The following is an 11,775-nucleotide window of genomic DNA, read 5'->3' on the forward strand; positions in this document are numbered from 1 at the left end:
GACAGATAATGAGCAACAAAAGTCACTGGATTAATTCCCATTGTGGTTTATTCAAGAAACTTTGAGCTTTAATTTTTTACACATTATCTTTTTCCTTACTAAAGTGAACTTAAACTTTGAAGTAAGAAACGCTTGAGTTGCAACCATGGCTTTACCACTTACTGGCTGTTACTGTAACCTCTGTGCCTCAGTTTCTTGATATGTAAAATGAGGATTAAATTATCATGAGAGTTGCTAGAGGATTAATGTTAGTATAAATGAAGAGCTGTGTGTGTGTGTGTGTGTGTGTGTGTGTGTGTGTGTGTTTGAAAGTTCATACTAGGATTATTTGTAGTCAAGAGGTATGAACAGAATAAGAATTCTTATATATTTTGCAATAGTCCCCTATCAGTCAAGGCCTTTTTCTTATGTTCTGCACAGTTCAGAATGTTATAGTAACTGATCGGCGATTAAGTAAAATGTGGATAAGTATATAACTTTTGTAGCTTCGATTTTAAACTGCAAACAATATTTTGCTATAAACAAGTTAAATTATTTGTATCTTTAAGTTTTTGTTGTTATTTCAGCTCCAAAGATCCCTCATTGACTGTTTTTCATTCATAATAAGAGAAGGGAGACAGAGAGAGAGAGTGTGTGTGTGTTTTAAGGGTAAACGGAATGGCAAGGAAATTATTATTTTCTCTGGAGGTAAGGAGATTTTCTTGGCAAAAGTTTGAGCTTACATTTAGTTTTGGAAACAGGCCACTTCCTGGCTGTACAAAGTAAAACATATTTTTAAAGAACTTTAAAAACTAGTAGATACCAAGTTGCTATTTAAGAATTGTACTTGGTGATTATATAGAAATTTTTCTGAATTAGAGAGAGATTTGTAACTTTATGTTTACATAGCCATAGTATTATAACAAAAGGCAAGATACACTTATACAAAGCTGAATCCATAAAACCATATTTGCTGTGTCTAACCTATCGTTGTTTTATTCTTCCTGACTAAAGCCTTATTTATGTACTTTAAAATAAACTTTAGAAGTTAAGATATAAGAATTTAATTCTGAGGATAGCAGCTAGCATTTATAAGCTTATAAAAACCACCATACAACCTAATTTGTCAAGAGTTTGCCCTGCGTATCTCCATGAACTAAAACATATGTCCATAAAAACCTAGGTGAATTTCAGTATTATTATTGTAATACCTAGTATATCTACCATCCTCAAGAATGAGAGGCTGCAAATTAAATTTTAATAGGTAAATTTTGTCTCTGTTAAGTATTAACAGTTTTATCTTAACCACTGGATTAAAATTTCTCTGTTAAAAATACATTTCTACCTTCCTGCCTTAAAACAATCTCCTGAAAAGAAAAACCTAACCTTTTTTAAAATTTTAATGGCACAGACTACTTTATGATCATTAGTTATGGTTCTACTGTTTATTAATTTAGTGTGTGAAGCCACATTCTTATACCAATTGTGATGCTATTTGACTTATTTTGGCTTTTTATTAGAGTTTTTCTCTGTTTGTTCCTTTCCTAGTTTTCTTTCCTATTATTGTATTGCCTGCCTTTAGTTCCCTAATTCCTCAACTATTATTAGCTCAGAAAACATGTTGTTAAACTTAAATGGTATTTGAGCCAAAAAAATTTTTCTTTTAATAGTCTAGAAATTGAATCTACAATTTAAATATTGACTTCATTTTGGAAATTCAGTTTTTTGTTAACCATCTATAGTCATTTCAGGGAATGGTTATTATAATATTTATATGTAATCTATAAATATGTTTTTTAAATTATTTAGATATAATATTTCTATATAATATATAAGGGTTTGATAATTTTGTAAAGCAAGTCCAAATAGACAAAATGACTTAGGTGCTTAGATTATTATTCAACATTGTCTTCCAGTCAGGAAGAAAGGGCACTTTATAGAACTGACATCACTAGCAAAGCAAGACATGTTTTTCAAAGCTTAATTTCTAATATTTTTGAAGGAATATTTTTTCTAGTATTTTATGCAGATATGTTCAACTAATATGCCTATTTTGTTCCTTCATAACTCTGTAACTTGGCATGCTAATAAGCCCTCTTTGAAATTCTTCTGTTTCCTCCATTTACCTTCAGTATTAGCATTGGTTCCTGATATTTTATAGATATCAGTGTAGATTTTTGTGAGCATCATAGAATTTCTATTAGCATCTCTAATCTTTAGCTGATAACCAGAAATCTATTGTGGCGTTTATTTCTTTATGAGTATATAGCAGAACATACACTCATTAGTATGTTTTTGCTTTGAAAGAATAGTATAAATTAGTTAAAGATTGGATAGCATATTGCTGAATGAAGCCAATTAACTTTGTAGCCAAGTCATTCATTTACAAGAATTAACAAAAGGTTGTCCGAGGACCCATTAATTGCAAAGAGTAATTCAGAAGTTCAGTTGTTGTAGGCAGGAATAGCCAGATAGGATATAAAGTCCATTCTTGGTCACAATGCCAAATCTCTTAGATGTTTTTAACACAAGTAACTATTTTCCAAGAGAATAAAGATATGCAGTACAATAAGTTACTTTATAGAAAAAATTAAAAATTTCAAGTAAATCACCTTAAGAAATCATCAATAAAAGCTTTATTATCTTCTGTTATTAGAAATACAGACACAGGCAAATCATTCTATATGGCATGAAATTCAGGTACATATCTTCTAATAACAGAAGATAATTCATGTAATATAATCTCATTCTTAGAAAAAAGATGTATTTTAGTAATAATGTATTCACTTTTCAAAATAGATTATCTAGGCCAGGCACAGTCACTCACGCCTATTAATCCCAGCACTTTGGGAGGCCAGGGAGGGAGGATCACTGGAGCTCAGGAGTTGAAGACCAGTCTGGGTGACATAGTGGGACCTCATCTCTATTAAAAACAAAAAAAATTGGCCAGGCATGGTGGCACAGGCCTGTAGTCCCAGCTACTTGGGAGGCTAGGGCAATAGGATCACTTGAACCCAGGTCAAGGCTGCAGTGAGTCGTGATCACGCCACTACACTCCAGCCTGGGTGACAGAACGAGACCCCGTCTCAGAAAAAAATAGATGATCTATTCAAAGATTTGATGTCGTAAACCCCAAAGGTTAACTAGGAAAGTAAGTGAAGCCCTGGTGTGTTGTTAAACTATTCGGGATCAAATTAAGTAGATTCTTTGAATGGAAAGAAGACGGGTGGAGTGCACGTGGAGAGCTGAGTGCATACCAGGCTGAGTGTTTCTGCAGCCCTTACTTTCCACAGTGTTATCTGAAGACTTTTCTTTCTTTGAGGTGTTTTTTGTTTGTTGTTTTAATTTTGAGATTTATAAATATAAATCTTAAAAATACTTTTTAAGAGAAATGTAGAATTAAGTCCTGGGTTTGGACATTTTTACTGAAGTACTTGTCCCCATCTGATTAAATCTGACACAGTCCTTTGGAGAAAAAAATTAATAAAATAAAAACAAAAGCATGCAGCTCTTCCAGTCAGTGACTCTCATAGCTACCCTGTCAGCCAGGGAGCTTGCTCCCTAGTGTGAGGAATGCTCAGGATGACAGGATAACTGTCTTTAACCACTACCTAGGCATTTCAGTACCTAGTTTTAGCCAGTACCTAGTACCTTCCCCATTTAGTACGTGAATTGGGAAGAAGGTTGCATTAATGAATCAAAGCTCCTCTCTAACATAAAGAATCCTTGAGCCCCAAAATCTGAAAGACTAAAGACCAAGCAAATTTCTGATTTCTGAGATCTTTTGATTCCTACATAAACAGTCACTTTTGACTACATTGTAGAAGTGGGTATTTTTTGTTTTTTGGTTTTTGTTTTTTTTGGCTTATGAACAATGGAAATTTATTTCTCACAGTTCTGGAGACTGGAAGTCTAAGATCAGGGTGCCAGCATGGTCAGGTTCTGGTGAGTGCCGTTTTCTGATTTGCAGACTACAGACTTCTCCTTGTACTCTCATATGGTCCAAAGAGTGAATTCGTTTTTCAATTTTTCAGACGTAAGAAATGGACTTTTTTTTTAAATCAAATTAAGCCAAACTCTAAGCTCACAGACTAAGCTAGGAGATGAGCCATTTACTTTCAGTGGTTTTTCAACGTACTTTTTCAGGGTTATTCAGGAATCCAAAATCATCACACAGGCACAGAAATTAGAGAATAGGCTCCATCTTTAGTCCACCATGGTCACTGCTGAGATCCGTACATTCCAAATGCTCCAGCTGGAGTCAGTGGTTCCATTTCCTTCCAATGCTCATGAGTTTCAGAGCCTCTACTCTTCATGTCCAGGTTCTCCCAGCAACCATGTGCCATGCTAACAGAGAGCCTCTCAGGGCCTTGCTCAGAGTGGGAAGCATCTCCTTGTCATTCACACAATCTGCCATTACTGGAACCTACCCCATTCTCGGGAAGGCCAGTCATCTCCGTGTCAAGTGAACTAACATATAAATTCCCCAGCTCCTGGCTCCACTTCACTATAACCCTCTCACACCAGGAGATTATTTTCATCTCTAAGACTCCTCTAGGAGTCCTTAAAAACCAACAACTAAAAAAGGTTACATCCTCCATGAAAGATAGGGGAGTTGTGGTGGGGAGGGATAGAAAAGTTAGTTGATGGGTAACATATTAGAAAGTCAGACTTACAAAAAATATGAATCTCTCTTTTCTGGAATGAAGAAAGGGAAAGGAAGTGCTTTTCTTTCATTCTAGTTGATCCATAGTATCAAACAACAGAAACACTAAGTAGTGTTTTCTTCATAACGCCCCATTGCTTCTCTACAGGTAATCACTGTGACCAACCAGGTCACAGGTTCATTCATTCAGTATGTACCAAGTTCTGTGCTGCGCTTTGGGGGTGCAGCAGGGAGCAAGACTTACACAGTACAGTCTTCTCTCAGCATCTGTGGGGGATTGGTTCCAGGCCCCCTGCAGATACCAACATTTGTGGATGCTCAAGTCCTTGATATAAATGGTGTAGTATTTGCATATAACCTATACAGCTTCTCCCTCCTGTACTTTGTCACCTCTAGATTACTTATAATACCTAATACAATGTAAATGCTATGTAAGTAGTTGTTACACTGTATTGTTTAGAGATTAATGATAGGAAAAATAAGTCCTTTACATGTTCGGTACAGACACAATATTTCCCCCACATATGTTCAGCTGCATTTGGTTGAATCCACAGATGTGGAACGCAAGGATACAAAGGCTGTATTTTGCCCTTATAGACATTAGTCTAGTGGGTGTATCTGGAAGTAAAAAGGGAGAACAAATCATTGTAAATGTGGTAAGTGCTTTGATAGGGATAGTCCCAGTGAGAGGAGTTAGTTTAGATGGTATTCTAAGACGGCCAAGGAGGGGATATTTAAGCAAAGGCATGAGTTAGCCATGTACTGACTGGTGAGTACTTTCAGGGAGTGGGGTCTGCAGGTAGCAGCAGGCCCTGAAGAGGGACAGGGTTTGCCTAGTTTGAGAAACTGAAGGTAGGTCAGCATAGTTTGAGCCTAAGGAGGAACAGGAAGAGAAATGCACCACAAGGAGGATAGAGAGGTAGACGGGGGCCGTCAGGAGGACACTGCAGGCCATGGGCAGGAGTTTACATTTCTTTCAAGTCCATAGAAGGTTTTAAATAAGAGATTATGGAACCTGATTTAAATTTTAAAGATCATTCTGACTGTAGTGTGGAGAATGGTTGGAAGGGAGAGAAGTGCTAAGATGCACACACGATGGGACACCTGCCATGTAGGGAGAGTTCCGTCAATCAAAATGGACTCACCTGTCACTTGCGCCTCATCCTTCCACCACTTCAGTCTCCCCTTGTCACTGCGCCCCTCCTCCCAACCTTAGCAAGCGTGATAGGCTGGCCTTAACAGCAAGACAAGGAAAGGAGCTGGTTCAGGGTACAGGGTGGGTGTGAAAACATCACCTCTGCATCAGCGCACTGACCCATGTCTCCCCTCAAACGCTGCTAGGTGCAGATAGTGAGCTGGACTGTGTTGTTTTTGCCCACTGGGGTCAGAGATAAGAGGAAAGTGGCATTTTGCCAGCCCTTTCCCGTTATTTGGGCTGAATCCAGTTTCTGATATTTAAGGAGTCCTTTTTGAAAAATGGAAAATAATCCTCTGTCAAATCAACAAAGCATATCTATTTAAAGCCTATTATATGTAAGTTGTTATGTGAGCCCTTTCAAGACATGTGAGAAATCATGATTATATTCTTTGACCAAACTGTTATTATAATACAACTCCAAATAACTGCATTTTTGAATGTGAATTATTCATTTGTTTTACAAACACATATAATGCTTACAAATGATTAACTCTCCACGACAACCTTAAGATGCATGTTCCATTGTGCAGAAACCGAGGCACAAAGAGACTTCATAAGCAGGATTCAAGCCACGTGGTCTGTCTCCCACATCCGTGCTGTCAACTCCTGTACTTGGTTACCTCTCCATTTAAAAATTCTGTTAATGAGAAGGAACTGACTCATTGTACCAGGTTATTTTAAGTTTAACTTTAAATTCCAAATTCATTCACTTGGCCTGCAGAGGGAAATGCTACAGGGCTCCAGTGTGGTATAGACATGAGTATCAAATAATGATGGTGACTTTTTTGTTTGCTTCAAAGGATTATTGGGACTTTGCAGAACTCTGCAGAGTTTTCAGAAGCCTTTCACTGCCTCAAGAATTCATACATGAATCCAGAAAAGAAATGCCGGGTTTGGTGATCAACAAAAGAAGCAATGCTGTCCTTGGCTAGACTTGCCAACACCACAGAAATGGGAAACTCTCCTATCGAGAGAAAATGGGCCCTAGGGGTCACTGTAATGACTTGGGGGTAACTAACAGAAAGGAGAGCATCACAATACAAATAATATTAGGTTGTTCTAGAAAGGGTGTGGAGGGAGGAAGGGGGTCTAAGGCCTATCAAGTCAATCACTTCTCACTGTGTAAATAATGCTTCATTTCTAAAGATAATATTACTGTTTATTTTGTTTCTCATATGGTCTACCAGTTGCTGATGTCCCTAGAAAACAATGCTACACCTTTGAGGTAGACCAGGATTTCTAATCAAAAGGGAAAAGAAGATGTTGAAGAACACAGTCAGGCACCAGAAGAACAGTGGTGACACTATAGTTTAAAACACATTGCCTAACTACCAGTTTTTACTTTTATTTGCAACATTTACAGTCCTTCAAAACCCTTCCAAAGAATTCTTACACACATTGGGGCCTTGGAGCTTATATAGTTTTAAACTCATTTTGCCATACATCAGTTATTCATTCTGTGATCATTTATTTTAAGCATTCTTAGAGCAAAAAATGAATGTCTAAAATTGTTTTTTGTTGTACCTGCTTTGACTGATACTGAGATTCTTAAGGCTTCCTGCAATTTTCTAAGCAATTTCTTGCTCTGTCTCTCAAAACTTGGTCTTTTTAAGAGATTTATATAAATGTAAAAATAATTTTTATATTTAATTATTAACTACATTTATGAGCGACTATTATTATAGGTAACCAATGAATATTGAAGTTTTAGCCCAAAATAAACAGTTGTGAACCAGTATCTGTAAAGTGATATACAGATGAAAATTTGAGACTTTTTAAGCTTATAAATCATATTGATGAAAAACTTTAAGCACCAACTTTAGAGTAAAAATTGCCATTGGACAGTTGTCTAGAGATACATATACTTGTGGTTTTCAAATTGGACTTTGAAAATTAAATCTGTCCCTGAGAGTGTCTCTGATAAAAGGACAAATCTGCATCTATGTAGCTCTGCGTCTCCTGCCTTTTCAGGTTTATAATCAGATGGAAATATTTTGATAATAAATTGAAATTGTGAACTCATTACTCCCTAAGGCTTTGTGACAGCTGTCTAACTTTAGAAAGTACATTTCTGAATAGAAATGGGAAGTCTCTGATGGACCTCCTAGAATTCTAAATCACGAAGAGTTCTGGAAAAGCACTTGATAGGAATTCATCTTCTGAGGCTTCTATTTTCTCTTTTCCTGTTCTACTGACTATTTTAGTTCATTGCCTAATTAAGAGTTTACAGAAGAGGTGCACTTCCAAAATTCTTATTTTTCTTAAAGAAGATGAAAGCAAGGGAATTTCTATTTAAATGATATTAGTTTCTTGTCTCTTGAAGATGCCCATTTGCCTTTTTAAAAATAGTAACAGAAATATCATATGTACATAAATTGCATAAAGCATAAGTATACAGTTCAATAAACTTACTTTAATGGCCCTGTGGCCAGCACCTGTGAGAAACAGAGCAGTACTAGCATTCTAGAAGCACCTCCCTTGTCACTTGATTTCTCCCAGGACAACGACTCTCCTGACTCCTAATATCATTCACTAGCTTTGCCTGGTTTTGCGTTTTATATAGATAGAATCCATCAGTATGTATTCTTTTGTGTCTGGCTTCTTTCCCTCAGCCTTACATTTGTGAGATTCCTCTGTATTGTTGTGCTGATCGTGGCTCTTTCATTCTCACTGCAGAGTAATGTTCTATTGTGGGACTTACTACAATTCGTTGATCCTATCGTTCATGGGCACTGGAGAACTTTCCAGTGTGGCACCATTGCAAATAGTGCAACTATGAATGTACTGCATATTACCATCTTACTGAGCCTTTAATGTACATATTTCCTCAAGTCCTTCCAAAAACTATCATAAGCGTTGAAATTATAGTTTCAGGCCAACTGTGGATAGCCTTATGCTTTCCTCCTTTATCACAACATAATAGGCAATTTCAAGTATACTTATATCTATATTTCCAAAATAAATTTAAAACCTACCTAAGTGATATTTGTAGCTGGAGTAGTAGGAACTTCCAACTCTAATAAAACAGCTATCTCTAGCTTATTTTATTTCCATCATGTCAGAGCAGGTGAAGAGCCAGAAGTGATGAGTGCCTAGTACAAATTATAAAAAGGCACTAGACTCCTCACTGCTAGCTTTTTTAAACATTAGGCTCCCATCCCTATGTTGCGACAACTCTCTGGTGCCTGGATCCCCTCTGTCTATAAATATAAGATTTTCTGGGCCTAAATGATAGATAAGACAAAATAGCAATGCCTCCCTATCCCTCACACATCCAGATGTCATGAATTTTACATGGTACTCTTTTTGAGTTATATAGAGCCTTCGGATATCTCTAAAACACTACCAATTCTTTGGAGTTGTCACATCAGATAAGACATTATCTGTAATCCCACACATAAGTCCAGTTCTCCCATGGCTGAGTTCTGGTTAAAGAAAGTCTAGAAGCTGAGACACAAAGGGTTGGGGGCTGATGAAACTCAGGAATGAGGTAGGAAGAAGCTCTTGGCAATACCTGTTGGCAAGGAGCCTCCATGCTACAATGTTCGAGTGGATGCTAGATGCAGAGTGGAAAGGATGCTGTCCAGGGAGAAGAGTCCTTGTTCGAGTCCTTTTCTGCCACTCTTGCCAGGATGACCTTGGGTATTTGCTATATTCTTTTGAGCCTCCCTCTGCTTCTCTCACCTAAATAAAAGAGAATTCGAAGAGAATTCGATTATATCCGTGGTTCTCAGCAAGAGAAAGAGTTATGTGTCCAATGCTGCCTTACCGTGAATCTGTCTCCTAGTTACGAATCAGTGGGTAGGATAATCTGAAAACTCCCATTTAATTGTCTGAGTCAAATTAAACAAAATTTTAATCCAAATAACAAATACCAAAGTTTTATCAAGTTTGGGTCTGTGCTGCTGTTACTATTAAGCGTTTAAGTGGGGCAAAAGCTTGCTAACTTTCTCAAAAGCATTTATCATTCCTGTTGCCACAGATGGAGCTCTCAACGTGGAAGATATTGGTTATTTTGAAAAGAAGAAAGACTCTATTCTCAAATTTTGCTAATCAGAAATTTTTATCAGTTTCCAGCCTCAAAAATACAAAATAAAGACAAACATTTTTAATACTATTACTTTTATGCCTAGTCAACTCTGTTCCAAACTGCCAACTCCTATGTAAATCTCTACCCCATTTACGTCTTGAAAAATGCGAAGACTAAATGGAGCTTTTATCTCTGTAATCTTGCACTTCCTTGCACTAGCTTCAAATTGAATTTTTAAAAAAATGAATGATATAAACTGTATCTAATATGTCCTTGTTTTTCCCACCCTTTTTCAAAGATCACCGTGATTTTCTGATTGGATTTGTTTTCATGGCTGCCAAATGTTACAGGAAGCCACAGATGACCTAGGAAAAGTCAAAAGTACGTGTCTTTGTCCACAGTCTCTAGGCTGAAGAACCTGACCATTTGGTTGGTCAGGTGGAGACAGGAGTCACATCTGACTGGTGTCAAAGTGGCACATGTTTATTGCATTATAATCTTTTACCTAACAAGGTTTTCTTAATTTCAGCTTCTTTGTATTTTGCATTTTCTCTAAAACAGTGAGAAACACTACTTTTATTTTCAACCTCATATACAAAATGTTGTGCTTCTATTTTGCTTGACAAAATAGAAGTACAACTTCTCAGTTGTACAAGGGATACCTGGCAGAAAAATAATCATTGGTTCTTGCCAGAAATAATGATGAGTTTCCAGCTTGGGAAGTATAGAAAGAAGGGAAAGCCTAATGTTTATGATAAATTTTTATACTCTGGATTTTCCTTCTACCCAGAAGCTAACAATTTTCCAGGTATTAGGCATATTAGCTTCTCATTTCACTCTTATAAATACACTTGATAGAATCTCCAATCTGACGTCTATTCTATATTCAGGAAGACACAGATGGAGTCAAGTATCGGGGTTATCGTTTTACCCTGGTGTAAGTCCTTCATATGTGCCATGAGTGCTCTGTGTCCTCTGACATACAGCATCAAAGATGTAATGCTAAGATGTATGGCAGCTTTACAATACCAAATAAATAGGAACTAACACACTAACTAACGCTGGTACAATGGCTCACGCCTGTAATCCTAGCACTTTGGGAATCTGAGGCAGGAAGATTGTTTGAGCCCAGGAGTTCAAGACCAGCCTGGGCAACACGAGGAGACCCCATCTCTACAAGAAGTAAAATACAAAATTAGCCAGGCTTAGTGGCACATGCCTGTAGCCCCAGCTACTCGAGAGGCTGAGGTGAGAGGATCACTTAAGCCAGGGAGCTCAAAGCTGCAACGAGCTGTGATTATCCCACTGCACTCCAGCCTAGGCAAGAGAGCAATACGGTCTCAAAAAACAGAAAACCTAACCAGCAGAAAATATTTAGATTTACTAAACGAAAATACAGAAAGGACACAATGTTCAATATGCAATATCATACCAACTATGTTAAAATATTGTTCCATAAAAAGAAGAGTTGGAAGAATATACGCCAAAAATTAACCTGGGCTCTCTCAGGTGGTAATATTATAAGTGGCTCTTAGTTTCATTTTTTGGTTTTCTACATTTTAAGTTTTTCTGCAATAGAAAAATATTCCTCTTAAAAAGTCACTTTTAAAATGTTATTTGGAAGGAAAAAGAAAAGGAATATGAGGAGAGCAGTGAGGGGAAATTGACCCAAAAAGAGAAAATATAATTTCCCTGAATAAAAGCGTTGTTAATTCTTTTCAGGATCTATTCAATTTGATGTCTCAGGCAACTTAGACTCAAGGAAGTAGTTTTTGGTCAAGAGCTTGCCCCTGCCCAGGGCAGGCCAGATCTGTTTATAGAGCGACTTTGACACACACTGCCTAACACAGAATGGAGGAAGTTGCTGGACCTGCTTCTGATACTCAAAGTGCGTCTGTGAGA

General features: G+C 37.2%; 1 protein-coding gene across 8 annotated transcripts in view; it reads left to right on the forward strand.

Moving 5' to 3' along the window:
- The window catches only part of MME (membrane metalloendopeptidase), a 146,191-nt gene extending 138,326 nt beyond the window's left edge, over positions 1 to 7,865 (forward strand). For all 8 annotated transcript variants that reach the window (XM_021669536.2, XM_021669535.2, XM_021669539.2 and 5 more), the window contains one exon: positions 6,644 to 7,865. In XM_021669536.2, coding sequence (XP_021525211.2) covers positions 6,644 to 6,743 — 100 coding nt within the window. In that variant the 3' untranslated portion in view covers positions 6,744 to 7,865. The remainder of the gene's footprint in view (positions 1 to 6,643) is intronic.
- Positions 7,866 to 11,775: the final 3,910 nt, after the last annotated feature.

Source organism: Aotus nancymaae, unplaced genomic scaffold, assembly GCF_030222135.1.
Source record: "Aotus nancymaae isolate 86718 unplaced genomic scaffold, 86718_ANA_hifiasm-v0.15.2.pri h1tg000019l, whole genome shotgun sequence".
Classification (NCBI taxonomy): Eukaryota; Metazoa; Chordata; class Mammalia; order Primates; family Aotidae; genus Aotus; species Aotus nancymaae.